The sequence below is a fragment of the Ursus arctos genome, unplaced genomic scaffold (assembly GCF_023065955.2).
Source record: "Ursus arctos isolate Adak ecotype North America unplaced genomic scaffold, UrsArc2.0 scaffold_1, whole genome shotgun sequence".
Lineage (NCBI taxonomy): Eukaryota > Metazoa > Chordata > Mammalia > Carnivora > Ursidae > Ursus > Ursus arctos.
In genome coordinates this window covers 102,776,703-102,792,290 of record NW_026622763.1, presented here as the reverse complement: position 1 = coordinate 102,792,290, position 15,588 = coordinate 102,776,703, and the positions used below count along the sequence as shown (strand labels likewise).

Genomic DNA, 15,588 nt, shown 5'->3' with positions numbered 1-15,588 from the left:
CAAAACCTGAAAAGCACAGGCACCTCTGTGGTTCTGGGCTTGCCGTACACTCGGTCCATGGACTTGGAGCTGGCATTGACAGCGTGGGCAAGCTCCTGCTCCATGTCTTGATGGGACTGCGCTATCTCCCGGATACTAGAGAGAAAGAAACATGGCACTCATCAGACCAGATGAAGGGGCAGCCTATAACGTCACCTCACTCGAACACAGGCCCAGGTTCAACCCAGAGGGCCAACGCAGACACAGCTCAGCCAATGGCAAACAGAGCAGGTCTTAAATGGGAAATGTGACAACAAAATCCAAGTTTTTCCAGAAACTCGACCAGGGAGGAAAATATCCAAAATGAGACTCACACCCTGTAAAATGGCAAGCTGACGGGTAGCATGGTTTGCAGCCCTGCTGTGTGGAGACAGCTGATCGTTCCTGAGAGGGGACTTTGCCTTCCCTACTCTATAAATGAGGATGACAGGACCCTTCTCGATGGGGATGATCCTGGTTCAAAAGGCTCAGACCCCAGGACATGGCCCCAGCAGCCCCTTGCCCAAAAGACCTACATGAATATAGGGTGGTGACAGGGTCAGACCAGCAAAAGCCCAGGGATAGAGGGAGCATACAAGTCAGGGAAGCTGGATGGGGAACCACTTGTCCTACCCTGGGGAAAACCAGGAGCAGCTGCTGGACTTTAAACAAGACAATGAGATGGCAAGTCCCCACCTGTGGGGACACCACAGGCTTTGAGGGGACAAGAATGAAGACAGAAGGAAGCTAGAAACCTGTTCTACAACAAGGAACTGAGAAAGAACATAAGAAGTGAAGTCATCAAGCCCGGATACTGATCTGGCCATGGAGGGGGGCGCGGGACGGCAGGAGACAGGACACGGCAGGAAGTGGTGCTGGCTACTTGAGACAGCAGGCACAGCACAGTACAGGACATGCTCTTGGGGACGTGGACCCAGAAGTGCCTACAGGAATCCTGGGAGAGCTACCAACCCACAGGCTGAGAGCCTGATGCCGGGGGAAAGGGCAGGAGAAGAACCGGCTGGAAGGCCACGCAGAGCTCAGAGCCCACAGGGCAACAGTGCTCCCGGCAGGGGCAGAGGAGGAGGAAGCCATAAAGCAGCACAGAGGCAAAGTCAAGGAGCACCAGGCCAGCGTGTGGCCTCAGGGGTGACCAGGGAGGGGAAATACAGTTGAAAACCAGAACCAGATAGTGGCCAAAGAGAGTCACAGGATCTGGCAAGTGAGAGGGCACAGGTCACCAGGCTGAATGACCCTTCCAGAGTGAGGCACAACGGACGCCAGTGCCCAGGAGGGGGGGGGAGAATGGACAGTGGCAGGATGGGACCACCGTGCCGGAAGGTCGTCCCCAGTGGCTCCAGGAGCCACTTCTCAAAGACAGAGTAAGAGAAGGAAATGCCTTTGGGTACTGGTGGGTTTGGCTTTTTTTTTTTTTTCTAATAACTACAAGGTTTGTTTTTTAATAACAAACCTGCTCTCTGGGATAAAGCAGAAAAGGCAGTAAGTGGACTATTCTGAGGAATCCAGATAGGTTTTTACATCTGTGAGCTGGCTCTGAAAACACCTGTGGATTTTAAGCTTCCATCTACATGAACTCCGAGCAATCTCTGAAAGTCAGTGGAAATAAACCAAAGCCAAGGGCCCGCAGAAACCTTAGCTGGGCCCTGAGGAAGGAGGCAGACTGACACATAAGCCCCGGGAGGAGGAATGCCATGCCTGCACCCCAGCGATGAACGTGGAGCCCCGAGGCCGTCAGGGGCCCAGGAGCTCCAGCAGGGAGGCTAACCGCACAGGGAAGGCCAGGACCCACCTGTGAATGAGGGCTCCCGCCGCCTGCCCAAAATGGTCCATCTGGTTGGCCTCTTCCTCAGACAGGATCCCCGGGTGCAGAGAGAAAGATGGAGGGCGAGGCAATTCACACTTCTGCTTGTCTTCCCAGGACTTGAGGGTGTTCTCAAATGCCTAGGGCACAGGGCGGCAGTATCACACCGTGCACCGCTCTCTCGAGAGGCAAGCACGGCAAACACTGCTGGGATACTCGCTGGACAACAGCCAGAAAGGGAGAGACAGAACTCTGTTACACACTGGAAGGGGGGATGGTCCTGGAAATTACACCCCTGTTCACTTAAATTCTGAGTCTAACAAAAGTAAATTCCTAGAACAAAACACTCGAAACTCCGGGCCTTCTTCAAGAAGGTGCACAGGTATGCCTGCAGGTGAGCCCTGGGACAGGTGTGTTCTCTCCGGGTCCCCGCAGGCAGCCTTTCTTACCCTATCTCTGGTGAGCGTCTGTGCCCGGTTCTTGTGGATAATCCGAATGTATCCTGGAGGCTGGATCCAGGCCTCTCCGTCCACCTGCACAGGTACGCCCTCATCCCCCAGGATGGAAATCTTCACCGTGCGACACTGAGCAAACATCACAGCCGTTATTTGTGCACCGTGTGGAACCAAGGAGCCAAGGGGCTGTATCTCGCCACCGCAGGAGCCTTCCTGTCCTATGTGCCCCTGCACATGGCAGCTGATGTTTGGGGGACACCACGCCCGCTGCTGACCACCACTGCGGTCAGAGCATCCTCACCTGGGGCACAGCTCATGCAGCCCAAGGGTCTGTCCTGAGCCCACCGTCGCCTTACCCAGCACTGCATCTGAGACCACAGCAAGGAGACCTCAGTGGTCAGACACAAGCACCAGACCCGGGGTGGGGACTCATGAGCGTCAAGAGCCACAGGGCCCTGCACACATGCGAACGCTCCCAGAACAGGGTAAACCCTCCCAACAAGTGGTTAACGATGCACTGCTTCTCTTTTCAACAAAAAATACTGCCCAAAGTTAAAATCATAAAATTTAAACACCCTACCCTAAGTGGAGGCAAACAGAGGCCGGAAGGACTAGAAAGTCACTGCGTGGGGCTCAGGTGGGCTAGGTTATCAGCCTCCTCACTAACTTATGCATAAGAACACCACCCTCGCCAACCAATCACCAGAAATAAGTACTGGGGAGCACCCCCCCATTGGGTCTCCCCTCTCCAGCTGGACCTTAGAGCAGCAGATGAGACCATGCTTTCTCCACTGCTCACTGCTCAGCCTCCGTTCCTGAACTCAGGATGCTGCTGCTGAAAGCCGCAGACACGGGCTGAGTTCGGTCGGGCCTGTCTCTTCTCATCCCACCTCAACAGAAGGGGGCAGGGACAGTGGGCACCCACAGAGAAAGCCTGAGCAGAGAGCTCAGGCAGGATTCAAGTGGGCCCCAATGCTGAAAGAGTGTCGTTTAACTGTCAAAAAGAGCAGGTGAGGAAGGGCTCTGGGCCAGAAGGCAGGGCCGTAGGTGGTCCTGGAAAAGCACCCGTTCTCCTGGGCTCTGTGCAAGGAGTACACTGATGCAGGAGACTGGCTCTGCGCCAGGCCCTGCCTCTCCAAACATGTGCGGGCCTGACTGCCTCCCAGGTCCCTCCCACCTGCAGGACCACGGCCGGTACCTGGGCAATTCGGTGATGCTGCAGCTTAATGACACGAGAGACGGCCATCTGCATACTGCCAAACACGGCGACCACCTCCAGGATCTTATCATCAAATGACGGAGCTGCAAAAGTCTGCAAGGACCAGTGTCAAGAGCTGACCTCTGCTCTGAACTTCCCCGCACACCCCTCGGTGCTCCCTCTCCCGGCCACCACTCTGGTTAGAGACAGACGGGGGCACTACCAGGGGGTGGTGTGTCCTAAATGAGAGGCAGCTGTGGGGCGAATGCACTACTGAGGGGGTTTCTAGGACAGACCCTGAAACCAGCCGCCAGGAATCAAATCTCTGAGTGGCCACTGCCTGCAGTGTGACCTCAAGCAAGTCACTTAACTTCTCTTGTCTTCAGCCCCGTCATCTGTGAACCAGGGCTAACGCTGGTGTGCTCTTATGAGGACCGGGTAGCGCATGCCCAGTGCTTACAACAGCTACCAGGGCATCCTAAGTGTGCAGTGCACATTCACTATTTCTGTTAGCTATTATGTACGAAGAAAGTCACGCCCCTGGTTAAAGGCCATCAACGCCTTCCACAGTTCTTAGGAGAAATTCCAACCTTATTCCCTGGATGACACAACCCTACATGGGGCTCGAGCTTGTCTGCCTTCCACCCACTGGGCACTGTCAGAGAACCTTCTCCGTGCCACATCCTGTGTCACCACTAAGCCTTCACGTATGCTGTTCCAGCAACTCCCTGGAACAGACTCCCCACCCCGCACCCTCCTCCCACCTGACCTGGCCAACCCCAAGTCTTCCTTCAGGTCTCAGTGTAGATGTCCCCTCCTCTGAGAAGCCTTCCCAGACTGCCCCAAATTGGAGTCGGGCCTGGCTTCCGCATCGCACCTATACCCCTGACCACATCCTGTCCTGCTCGGCTCCTCTACTCATGGGCAGGGGGACCCTATCTGTCTTGTTCTCCACTGTACCCCGACGACCAGCACAAAGGAGTCCTGTCCATACCTCTGCACCACTAAGAGAGCCCTAAGAGGCAGAATGCCCCATCAGGGCCTGAAGTGGTGGATACTTGAGGGATTACCCACACCCACCTTGGGCCCATGCCGCCCAGGACCCCAGTACGTACATCATCTTCCTTGGTGCCTCCCCAGAAGTTGGTCCCTCCAGCATAGCTGGGAATGTTCAGGACAGCAATCCCCTGGAGGCTGGGGAGTGGGATAGGTCGCCCATCACACTGCGTAGTAGAAATGCCGGAAAAAGGAAAAAAGAAAGAGGCACAGCATCGACCTGGTCCTTCTTCACCAGCAATCCAACCTCACCCCCACCCCGGGCTGCAGAGGCCACGGCCACAGCTGAACTCTCACTGAGGGACCAAAAGGGCAGAGGGAGTCCCCACCCAGCTGGGAGAAGGGCTAACAGTAGACCAGAGGGGCCCCTGACTGCCTGCAATTGCAGGAGAGCCCTTCCCGCTCACCTCCAACAGGACCTTCTGCTCCAGGTTCTTGTAGGTTCTGTGCAGCAACTCTTTGGTTCCGAGAACTCCGTACCACATCATGTTCTTGGTCCGACTCCTGCAGGTGGAAAGCAAAGAACTGACAGGATCTCAGCTCTCTTCATGCAGTGAACCACAGTCACTGCCACGAGCTACTGTAGGGACGCATCTGACCACACACCGGTCAGACGCAGCATCCACACACAGCACAGACAGCTCGAGGTAAGGACGGACATCTCCTCGTCCTGTGTCTGTGTAAGACACACACAAAGAAATACATCTGTTGATGGAAAATTCTGCTGAAAAATAACACTCCCTAGAAAGCAATTTATAGACATTACAGAACCTCACAAAAAACTTGATGATGATTTTTTCTAGCTGTAAAACTATGCTTACTGTGGAAAATTTGGGAAGTGCAGAAAAGCACAAAGAAGCAAATAATCTTCATAATCCCCACATCTATACATACTGATGATAAAAACTTCAGTACTTCCTCAATCTTTTGAGGTATTTGACTTACAGGTCTACGGTCTCCTGACCAACTCTGCTCACCTGGCCCTGCACCGGGTGTCTGGAGGCGGGACTGACCCCAGCAGGGCACCTCCCCACCGTCGCCGGACAACTTAACCCCTCCGAATGGACCCAGACACCTCCACTCCCGGGCTCTGTAAATCACGTGGCAGTCATCCCTTTGCACACACCTCCTTGCAAACATTTCCAGTTACCTCTTTAGGACAGACTCCTAGAAATGGAATTCCTCTTAGGCCTTTTCAAAGCTCCTGATACAAACTCAGGGAATATCCCCTAGCAGGGTCCCATGGTTCTAAAAATGTATCATGCATGGCCCTGTTCACCTATTTTACTGTTAAATTATGTAAATTGTAACATCTTTTTCTGTTATTTTCAAACTAACAGGGTATTTTTAAATGATTCAGGTTCACCACCATGAGCTAAAGAACAGAGATGTCCCTGGGGGCCTCGGAGACCGTCTCCACTACTCGCAAGCCCCAGAGTTCAAAGGTTTCTTGTATTCTTATGCTTGATTTTGTTTTCCAAGAAACTTCCAACTACACAGAACTCTGGTGACACCAGAGCAAGTCCTTAGGTGTGTGAGCCCCTCCCACCCAACTCCCCCAGTGTCACCCCTCCGAGTGACAATAGCACCAAGCGTGCAAGGGGCACACGGAGCAAACGTGCAGGCTCTCCAGCAAGGGGCCCCCTGACTCCGACGTCAGCGGCTGTCCTGTCTCTGCCCAAACTCATGCCAGCTTCTCCCTCGCCAGTTCTAGAATGTTGAAGCTCAACAGTCTCCTCCTCCAGGGGATTACTGAGGGGTGAGGTGGGAGATGCTAGCTCCCTGCTTCACTTCTCATGTTTCCATGGAGGAGACAGAATCTCCACGTCGACCCAGGAGGAAACCTGCCCATTTCTCTCCACCCCCTCCCTAGGCCAGCAGGGGTGAGCAAAGGTAATTTAGGGGAAAAAACTGAACATCTCCAGGGACACCCTCAGGCCTCTCATGTGGCTGTCTTTCTGTGGAGGGGCATCTTCTCATGGGCTTTGTGGGGAGCCAACAGGGCCGCCCAGCTCTGCCTGGTCGTGAGGAACACACAGAGCCGCCCCCAACGCTGCCAGGGACTCCCGTGTCTGGCACAGTCACTTCTCAGCACACTTAATGTCACCTGTCCCTTTATAGCATCGCCGTGTACTTAGGATTCTCCAGAGACTCAGACACTTTGACTGACTGTAGTCACTCATTTTCTCATGTAGTATTTGCCCTGACCACGCCAGCCCTGAGGGGTGGAAGCCTCCTCCAGGCTGGCCTCCTGGACTCTGACCTGGTTCCACCCACGTCTTGTAAAAGCACCTCCCTTTCTGAAAACAAGGCATCCGGGCCTTCCATATGCCTTCTGCCACACTCTGCGCCTCCTTTACCTCGCTGACTCCAGAAGCCACCTCACTCCTGCGAAGGCAGGTGTGCACATAAGCCACCGCCTACCTGCACTTCTCTGGGTGCTCATCACGCTTGTTGTTGAAGTCCAGGGATATCTTCGCATCCAGGCCGATGCCAAAGTAATTGTTCATGACGCACTTCTCTGTGTAATACTCTCTGCAAAGCGGGTTTCAGACCACTGAGAACAATCTCCGGTCACTTCACAGCCTCCCAACCTCCAAGCAGTTCTTCCTGAGGGCAAACTCAGGCCTCGTCCCTCAGGAGCAGCCTTCCTGACCTAGAACTTACAGACCACCTGACGTACCCATTTCGAACATAGGACTCGGTGCTTTTTAACATACTCGGTCATGTAACCAGTAACCATCACTACTATCCATTTTAGGACATCTCATCACCCCAAAACCAAGCCACCCCCTTTAGCCATCAGTCCACAAACCACCCCAGCCCTGACAACTACGGTTCTGCTTTCTGTCTCCGTGGTATGCCTACTCTGCAAGTTTCATATAAATGGATCCCACAGTGTATGGTCCTCTGCGTCTGGCTCCTTTCACTGAGCATAATGTTTTCAGGGCTTATCCGTGCTCAGGGCCTCATCCCTCCCAGTGGCTGACCAGCACTCCACTGGTCACCAACACTCACACTGGGGTGGACACGTTCTCCCTCCTCTTGGGTGTGGCCCCAGGAGAGGCAGTCTGGGCCACATGGAAACTGGGTTTTGAGGTACTGCCAGACTATTTCCCAGAGCGGCTGTGCCGTCTCACATTCCCACGAGCAACATGAAACCTGACGGTATCTACAGCACATATACTCACACATTTTCAACTGTGGATCTCAGAACGTGCCTCAAACATCCCTAGACCCAATCAAAGCTGTCTCCAAATGTGAAAACGTCCATCCCATCCCCCATGGCAGCACCTTCCTTCCCCGTGTCCACCGCTGATGAGACTCCTTTCACTCCAGCTTCTCAGCCTCCCCTGCCCCACAATCATTGTGACTATAGGGGTCACAAAGGGGCTCCGTGGACCCTCGTTTCCCTCCAGGGCAGCTGACTGAAAGGAGTCCCTGATCCTCCACCCGGAGAAAGCAGCAAGGAGAAATTTACATGCCTGGCATTCCTGATGGCAGTTCCCACACAGACTCCCTGGGGAATACAGCCTGGGGCAGAACCCTGCCACATTTTAGGTTAACAGGCATTTGAAGCCTGATTTGAGAAGCAATCACCACATGGATGTGTTTTTATGACACATCTAATCCAAGCGCCTAACAGCTTAGTGAGAGCAAAGTTCAGAACAGAACTGTTTTCTGAGCAAAACACCACGTGCTGACCAGTATTTATAGGTCCTGGGGAAAGGGAGGGGTCCGATCCAGAAAAATAGCATGGGGACAAGGGAAGGAGAATGGAGAGACTGGGCTCCCAGCAGAAGCTTCTGAACCTGCCAAAAACCTGAGACCCCAGGGGATGTTCAGGAACCACTGATGCGGGACCTGTGCAGGAAGCTGGGATGAACAGGGACAGGCTGTGCGGCCACGGAAGGTTCCAACCAGACGCTTAGCTGAGGCATCACAATTTCTAAGTTTTCCTTATCAGCTAATGAAGCTGGAGTCAACCGTACATAGATTCCTGCAGCCAATTCCAAATCTGTTTTCTGGGCTCCGACATTCTTTTAACAACATGCTCGCCTGGTTTACCCCCATACTCACAGGTTTTCCGGTTCCGAGTTAAAGGGATCAGCATTAATTAATAAGCGACTAATGACGGAACCTCCGGGCAAGGAACCAGACATCCCAGCCCGAACGTCTGTAAGGAGGAAAGAGGAAGAGACCACAGGTCAGGATTCACTGAATTAAGAGCTCCTGTCCTCCAGCCAAGGGACATGTATTCTTCAAAACATTACTGCAATTAAGTTATTTCTAAACAATGTATAAACAGATCCAAATTTTGACAATTAAGTGTTTCAGGTCAAAAATCACCATCATAAATCCCTATTTGTGGAGCAAAAACAAACACACTGCGGGGGGGGGGTAGAAACCACGACCTGCAGACACAGTAAAGAAGAGCTTATGAAGACAGCTCTCATTACATGTAAGGAGCGCCACCGAAATGATCTCTCAGTACAAGTAATCCTGGCGTTCAGTCACACGGCTCTGTGAGGCGACATTCCGGAGAACAGCCCAAGTGACCAGAACCCCCAAGAAATCTGCACCAACTTACAAATTTTAAGGCAAACATTAAGGCAGAGATGGAGCTCTGCTAATTAACCCCTTCCGGTGACAATTATGCCTCTGATGAACTAAATACATCTCATTAGCCTCATCTCCCAGGACTTCTGGAATTTTCTTTCTATTCAGTTATCACTTATGGGAGCAGATGGTGTGGCGTGCACTCTGCCAGGCCCAGGAGGCCTCAGGAAGTCACCTGAAGCTGGTTAGGGGGCTCTTACCGGCCACCTCAACCCCCTGTGCTACTCCTTCCTGTTGCAGATAGAGTACCGCCACCCTAACCTGGGCAAAATGAAAGCAGAGACAGGAAAGTGGACTGGGCCCAACTCTCCTGGTGGCCAGTTGTAGCCTCCTACATTCATGCTAGAAATGACAGGATGACTCCCTTGGGTCCCCATCACACCCCGCCCACCGCTCCCTTTCACTCAGGATAACTCCTATTCATCCTTCAGGAGCCAGCTCAAGTATCACCGCCTCAGTGACCTCTTCCTGGGGCCTCTGGCAGTGATTTGGGGGCTGGCTGCCCTTTATAGTAAATAAAGGCACTTTTCATGCCATGACATAACTTTGAAACCCAATCTCTATTTCCCACAGACCTGTACATAAACTCTTGAAGGACAAGGACCTGGTCTCATTCATTCCCACAGACTCAGTGCCAGGCAAAGTGACAGGCCCTTGACCTCGCTAGCTGGCAAGTTAGCGCCCCACCCGCACTGGCCCACAGACACACACGGCCAACCTGCCGGGGACACTCACTTGAGAACAGGATCTTGGTGTTCAGGGCTGGCAGGCCATCCCGGTTTCCTGACTGGGGAGGAAGAGAGGCAGAACTGCCCAGGGACAAACTTCCTTTGCTTATCAGCTTCTCACATGGGGATTTGGACACTACAAAAACAGAACGGAAAGCCATAAAACCAACCAAAATAGAACATTACTGAAGCACTGGGAGAGGGCATTAGAGAAATGACTGTTGCAAGGGCTGTGGGGAGTGAGGAAGGGTCGTAAGCCCCCAGTCAACCCTCGGCCGGCCGAGTGTGCAAGACAAATCAAGAGGCCCAGGAGAGAGGAGGGGAAATGGGAAAGGGCCAGAGAGGCAAGTGGGTCTGGGCGCCCTCTAGAGGGTGACACAGGCGCTGCCAAGACTGGGACGGGGAGGCTGGGCTGACTCCCTGTCACAGTCTGGGCTGTGGGCATCCGCGCATGGGCAGAGTGGAGCTCAGAGCAGTAATGGTCACAGAGTAAATGCTTAGGCAGACACCTCTGGGCGGGTGTACAGGTTATGAGGGAGGGGGCTACACAGTCAGTGGGGAGGCGGTGCCTCTCCACAGCAACAGCCTGGGCTGGGGGGCCACTCCAGGAGGGATAGGGGTCCCCAGGCGTACAGACACTAGGGTGAGGTGGCACCCTGGCCAAAACGCCAGGCAGCCTGGCCTGGAGCAACTTGCACAGGGGTGCCTGAGCCCTGGGTTGGGTCTGGGCTGTATGGGCAGGTTCTGAGGAAAGCACACTCCTTCCTATGGCGGTCCTGCTGGGCCTTCTCCAGACAAGGGAGGTGGTGCACAGAAATAGGCTGCATGTTCGTGACTTTTTACGTTGCCAAGTGGCTAAAGCAATTATGAGAAGGCATCCTAAAACTTCGCAGGGCAAGCTTTCTGACTACTGCAAACCCCAGGGCCCGATCACAGTGACGGGGTCATCAGGACTGACCAGTACCTTTGCGGAGGCTCCTGCCCTTGGCAACCCCGCAGCTCTCAGTGGGACACACTCTGTCATCCGACTTCGGGTCTTTTTTCTCCTCTGACTCAGAGAGACTCAAGGCAAACCCTTCCTGTTCCTGGGTCTGGGCGTTCTGCTCGTCGACAGCTGTGCAAGGAAAGAACACCTGCAGCTGAGCGCGCTCCGGCAGAGTGCACGGATGGCGCCTGGCCCACACAGTGCCTGCGCACCACGGGCTCCCCTCTTCGTCTCCATGAACTCTCTTCAGACGTCCTCTCAGCTGAAGGCTCACAGCCCGAAGTGGCCACCCTGTCCCCACTGTCCTCCCAGCCCTGCAAGAACGCTGGGCCCTGGCCATCCGTGTGGACGGGCTGGGAAGAAGGGGGAGAGCCAAGGAGCTGGAAGACATGGAGAAGGCGAGCAGAGTGAGGCCACACAGGGCCTCCACCCAACCATCAGGCCAGGAGCAGGGCTGACACGCACACACCGGGGGGGGTCACAACCCATGCTTCTCACTGAAGGACGAGGAGGATGGTCTGCTGGGAAGGGTCTGGCGTAAGTGGGAGCAGGGTGAAATGGTTTCTGAGGGTAATGAGAAAGCACACAGATTGAGAACAACACAGCCAGACGGAGGCTGGGCATAAGAAGCCTACAGGTCACCATGTGTTTGCAGTGTTCCCCTGTTGGGGCACCATCCTGCTCTGCCCTCTACTTTCTGCTCCCTCCAGTCCTTCCACCAGACACAAGTGTGGTTAGGAGGGATAATGTTCCCCAGTATACTCTCACCACACAGGCTGCAAGTGACCTTGGGGCATCTGGTTGGGGCCTACTCGGTGGATTCCTGTTTGTCACCATGTTTGAGGGAAAAGCAGTGCTTGCTGAAGAAGGCTACTTCACCATTAAGAGACCCGCTACCTTTTTCTGTGTGTTCTATGATCTGACGGATAGCTTTCTTCAGGCTGTTGGCTCTGAGCATGAGTTGTTCCCGTGGACGGAATATCTGTGGCCGGGCAGGGCACGCTGACCCCACCGAGCGCTCCCCGGAGGAGCCGCAGCCGCTGCCCGCCCCCTCTCCATCTTCCGCCTCCTCCGCGATTGTGGGGGGCGGGGTGGGCAGGGAAGACGAGGCCTGGGACTCATCATCCAGGGTCTTGAGGAGAGAGTCCAGCTTCTCTTTCAGGACAGAGCACTGATGGAAAACAAACGGAATGGGGCGGAGTGCTTCTTCACCCTACACCCTCCTGCCCACGGGCCCAGGGACGGACCTTCTTGGCCATGACCTCTGACTCCTCCGAGCTCTCAGTGGTCTTCTCATAGGCCTTCCCCACCCGAGCCACGAAGTCCTTCACCGTCTCACAGAGCACTCTGTGGGAGGAAACATGGAAAGACACTTCCAGAGAAAGTTCTGCCTGGGAACCAGGTGCCCTGCGAGGTTGACCCCTGGCTCCCCCAAAGCCACCGGGCACTCACTTGGCCGATGAGATCACCACCGAGTGCTGGTCGGAGGTCAGGATTTTAGAAAGATGGGCCGCTACTGAGTCTTCATAGAAGAGAATTTGTTGCACCTATAGTTATCCCAAGACAGGGTGGGGTGACTGGAAGCTCCCAGTGAACTCCGCACCCACTTCCCGGGCTAGCCCGGGGCCTCAGCTCGCTTCACACGCCAATCTGAGATGCGCCAGTGCTGGCTGAAAGATTTCAAAAGCTTCATCAAGCTGTGAACAGATCTTAACAAAAAAGACCACGTGGACCAAATCTTGCAAACAGCTCGCACTAATTAGCGCAGACTAATGACTGCACACCTCCAGCCTGTGCTAGGAAGTGCAGTCTTTAATCCTCGTACCTTACAGCAGCAAGGCCGACAGGCAGTGTTCCTGAACTGAGGCTCCATTCACAGCGGACAACATATTTCTTTTTTTGGTTGGGACCTGGCTCAGGCGCCTGTTCTCTCAGTGTAAATGACCCCCTTACCACTCACCTCCGCCTGCTGATATGGGATTACCGTGTGACAAACCCTCTAGGCCCAAGCCCAGGGACAGCCAGACAGTAAATATTTTACACTTTGCACTCCGTATTCTTCCTCTCTCAAAATGTACAAACCATTCTTTACTCATAGGCCAGGTCAAAGCAGGCCCGGGCAGATTGGAGCTGGGGGGGGGGGGGGTCATTGCTTGCTGACTGCTGCCCTAGCCCATTGTCCTTGACCCTCCTGACGGAGAGAAAGCCCTTGGCAGAGCATTCTCTCTGCTCAGCCAGCAGCCAGCTTGCCCAGTGGGAATGAGCACAGCTGTGTGCCAGGCGCTGCACTAGTGTGGGCAAAGTCTAGGCCCTTAGGGGACCACTGAGTCACAGAGCGACCGTAAAATGCAGAGAACAGCTGGATGCTGAACTAGCATAGGCTAACCACAAGGGTGGCAGACTGGAGGGGGTTCTAGAGGACGTGGGACCAGAGAGGGAGCCTGGGGCCTGGTGGGGACAATGGCAGCAGGGGCGCAGCCTCGGGAGTCTATGTTGTAAGAGCAGGAAGTCCTAGGAGACTGTCGTCACAAGGAACCCAAATCCTGGGGTAACCCTGGGAAGGCCCCAGATGACACCAAAGCCCACAAAGCAGTCACAATTCACTCAGCTGCAGCACGACCCCAGGCTGAGCCTGCACCTCTGCAGGTCTAACCTCGGGCAGGACCTCACCGGAGGGCGGGGGACGCAGCATGAACTGGTGAGTAGGCCAGTGAGATGGTGCTGGGGGGCGCGACAGCAAATACCTCAGAGCCCTCACTGAAGTCTTCGGTGCCCGTGGAGGAGGAGGCCTGCCGCGGGAGTCTGGTCTCGTAAGCCATGACACTCCACCTGCACACGCAAAGGCAGCTCTCAGCAGGTCGCCCGGCCCCCCGGGGAAGCTGACAACCTAACTGTAGCTGTACGCCCTTTAGCTCCACGCTCTGCATCCCATAACTTGGCTCCTCACTGAGCTGGAAACAAACATCACAACCAGTAAGGCATGCATCCCCCCTGAAAGAGAGGAAAGGGATCCCACGAAGGAACATCTGCTTCTGCGAGAGACGGGTTCCCCTTCTGCAGAGTACTAACACCCCCCGGCCAGCAGCCAGCTCTCCCGCATGTGAGCATTTCACAGGCACCAAAGGCACGTACACCTCCCTCAAAGAGCGAAGACACGGCAGGGGTGGCCAGAGTGTGCTATGAGTCACACTGCCAATCGCAACTACAGGGTCCTTCCCGAGACCGTGAAGCGTTGTCAGTGAGACCGATTTACCACCGGCATGTGGTTAGTGGGATTTCCTACATCTAGCTCAGAACTAAAAGCAGCTCACTCAAAAAGGATGCCAAAATATTTTTAAAACCTACCCAGGACAATTACCCAGAACTTAGATTCTTCTGGGAACAGAATATGGGGAAATGAGATCACCCAGCCTTATGATAAGGATGACTCTGCTGACAGGTGTCCACAGGGGGCACAGCCACCCTCTCCAACACCCCAAGGCCTCACCACGCCCGACCACTCAAGGGCACAGTTCCTCCACTGTTCTGGCTGTTTTTACGTTCTGCATAATCTGATGAAAAGTTAGAAATACCAGAAAAAAAAATTCCTGCTCAGGTCTAATTTTTTTTTTCAACAAACTCCAGTTGAATTGACTAAGTGAATTAACTCTCATCTCTCACACCCCCACCAGGTAGGTGAGATTATTTTTCTTTTCCTGACCAGGAATATAAGACACAGCAGATCTGTTTGACTCTTTTATGTTTCTTAGTGAAGTGTAATTCACATCCAGTGTTTATGTTAGTTTCAGGCATACAACACATTGATTCAATAATTCTCATTCAGGTCCAGTTTCTACAAACAGTTGCACAGGACCGATGTTCTCCAGGGAGTCCACGCTGAGAACACCTGGTCAAGGTGACCGGCCTTGTGTGGTATGAGAACGCCCTCCACTCACCGGTCCAGCATCTTGGTGCTGGCTCGTTCCAGCTTTTCCAAGATCTGCGGGAGCTGGGTGTCGTCATCACAGGCTGAGCCCCAGCCTAACACTCGAGCCAGGTCGTTCCCTGTGCCGAGGGGCAGCACTCCCAGCTGACACTGGCAGGACACAGAGGGGAAGACACAGCATTAAACATCCTCCCTGTTACCTACAACAGTGGCTAAGTTCAGCGAGAGGTCTCCTCTAGGATGGGTTGGCTCTCATAGTCTAGGCAGAGCCCCCTAGACAAGACAGAGGTTCTTCTAAGCTAGACATGACAGGGGGTCTTCTAATCCGAGAGAAGATTACAGAACCATCTGATCCACCCTCTCCCACATCCATTTCTCATTTTGACACTAAATCTTCTATGACCTTTCTGATGTAGATTTTCAAAATCCTCTTCCTTCCCATTTTCACTACCATGGCCACAATCCTGTCCCTTCCTGTGAGTATCTGTGAACCCCTATAGAGAATCATTCTCTGAGTCCCACCCCCCCACCACCTCTCCATCCACACTACATCTCACTCACTAATGCCAGAATCATCTTCCAAAAACATCACTAGTGTTGTTTCACTCCTGGCTTCTAAGTCCTATCAAAAACAAGGACCAGGACATCCACAGTCTGGTCATCAAACCTGAGCATGCCCCCGTGCTCAGCCTACAGGCTTCCACCTGACCCTCCCCAGAGTGACAGTATGAGCTGCTCAGGCCCGGCCCTCCACCTGGAACTCTCATCGGGTCAGTTCAGG

The 15,588-nt window shown here is 53.9% G+C and overlaps 1 protein-coding gene across 4 annotated transcripts in view; it reads right to left on the bottom strand.

The window, feature by feature from the left end:
* The window catches only part of DGKD (diacylglycerol kinase delta), a 112,250-nt gene that overhangs the window by 13,906 nt on the left and 82,756 nt on the right, over positions 1 to 15,588 (bottom strand). For all 4 annotated transcript variants that reach the window (XM_026491668.4, XM_057305695.1, XM_044380740.3 and 1 more), the window contains 15 exons: positions 14,818 to 14,957; positions 13,627 to 13,711; positions 12,335 to 12,429; positions 12,130 to 12,229; positions 11,780 to 12,053; positions 10,862 to 11,011; positions 9,905 to 10,033; positions 8,630 to 8,726; positions 6,974 to 7,084; positions 4,957 to 5,053; positions 4,609 to 4,716; positions 3,494 to 3,607; positions 2,290 to 2,424; positions 1,829 to 1,980; positions 24 to 135 (listed from right to left, as the gene is read on the bottom strand). In XM_026491668.4, coding sequence (XP_026347453.1) covers positions 24 to 135; positions 1,829 to 1,980; positions 2,290 to 2,424; positions 3,494 to 3,607; positions 4,609 to 4,716; positions 4,957 to 5,053; positions 6,974 to 7,084; positions 8,630 to 8,726; positions 9,905 to 10,033; positions 10,862 to 11,011; positions 11,780 to 12,053; positions 12,130 to 12,229; positions 12,335 to 12,429; positions 13,627 to 13,711; positions 14,818 to 14,957 — 1,899 coding nt within the window. The remainder of the gene's footprint in view (positions 1 to 23; positions 136 to 1,828; positions 1,981 to 2,289; positions 2,425 to 3,493; positions 3,608 to 4,608; positions 4,717 to 4,956; positions 5,054 to 6,973; positions 7,085 to 8,629; positions 8,727 to 9,904; positions 10,034 to 10,861; positions 11,012 to 11,779; positions 12,054 to 12,129; positions 12,230 to 12,334; positions 12,430 to 13,626; positions 13,712 to 14,817; positions 14,958 to 15,588) is intronic.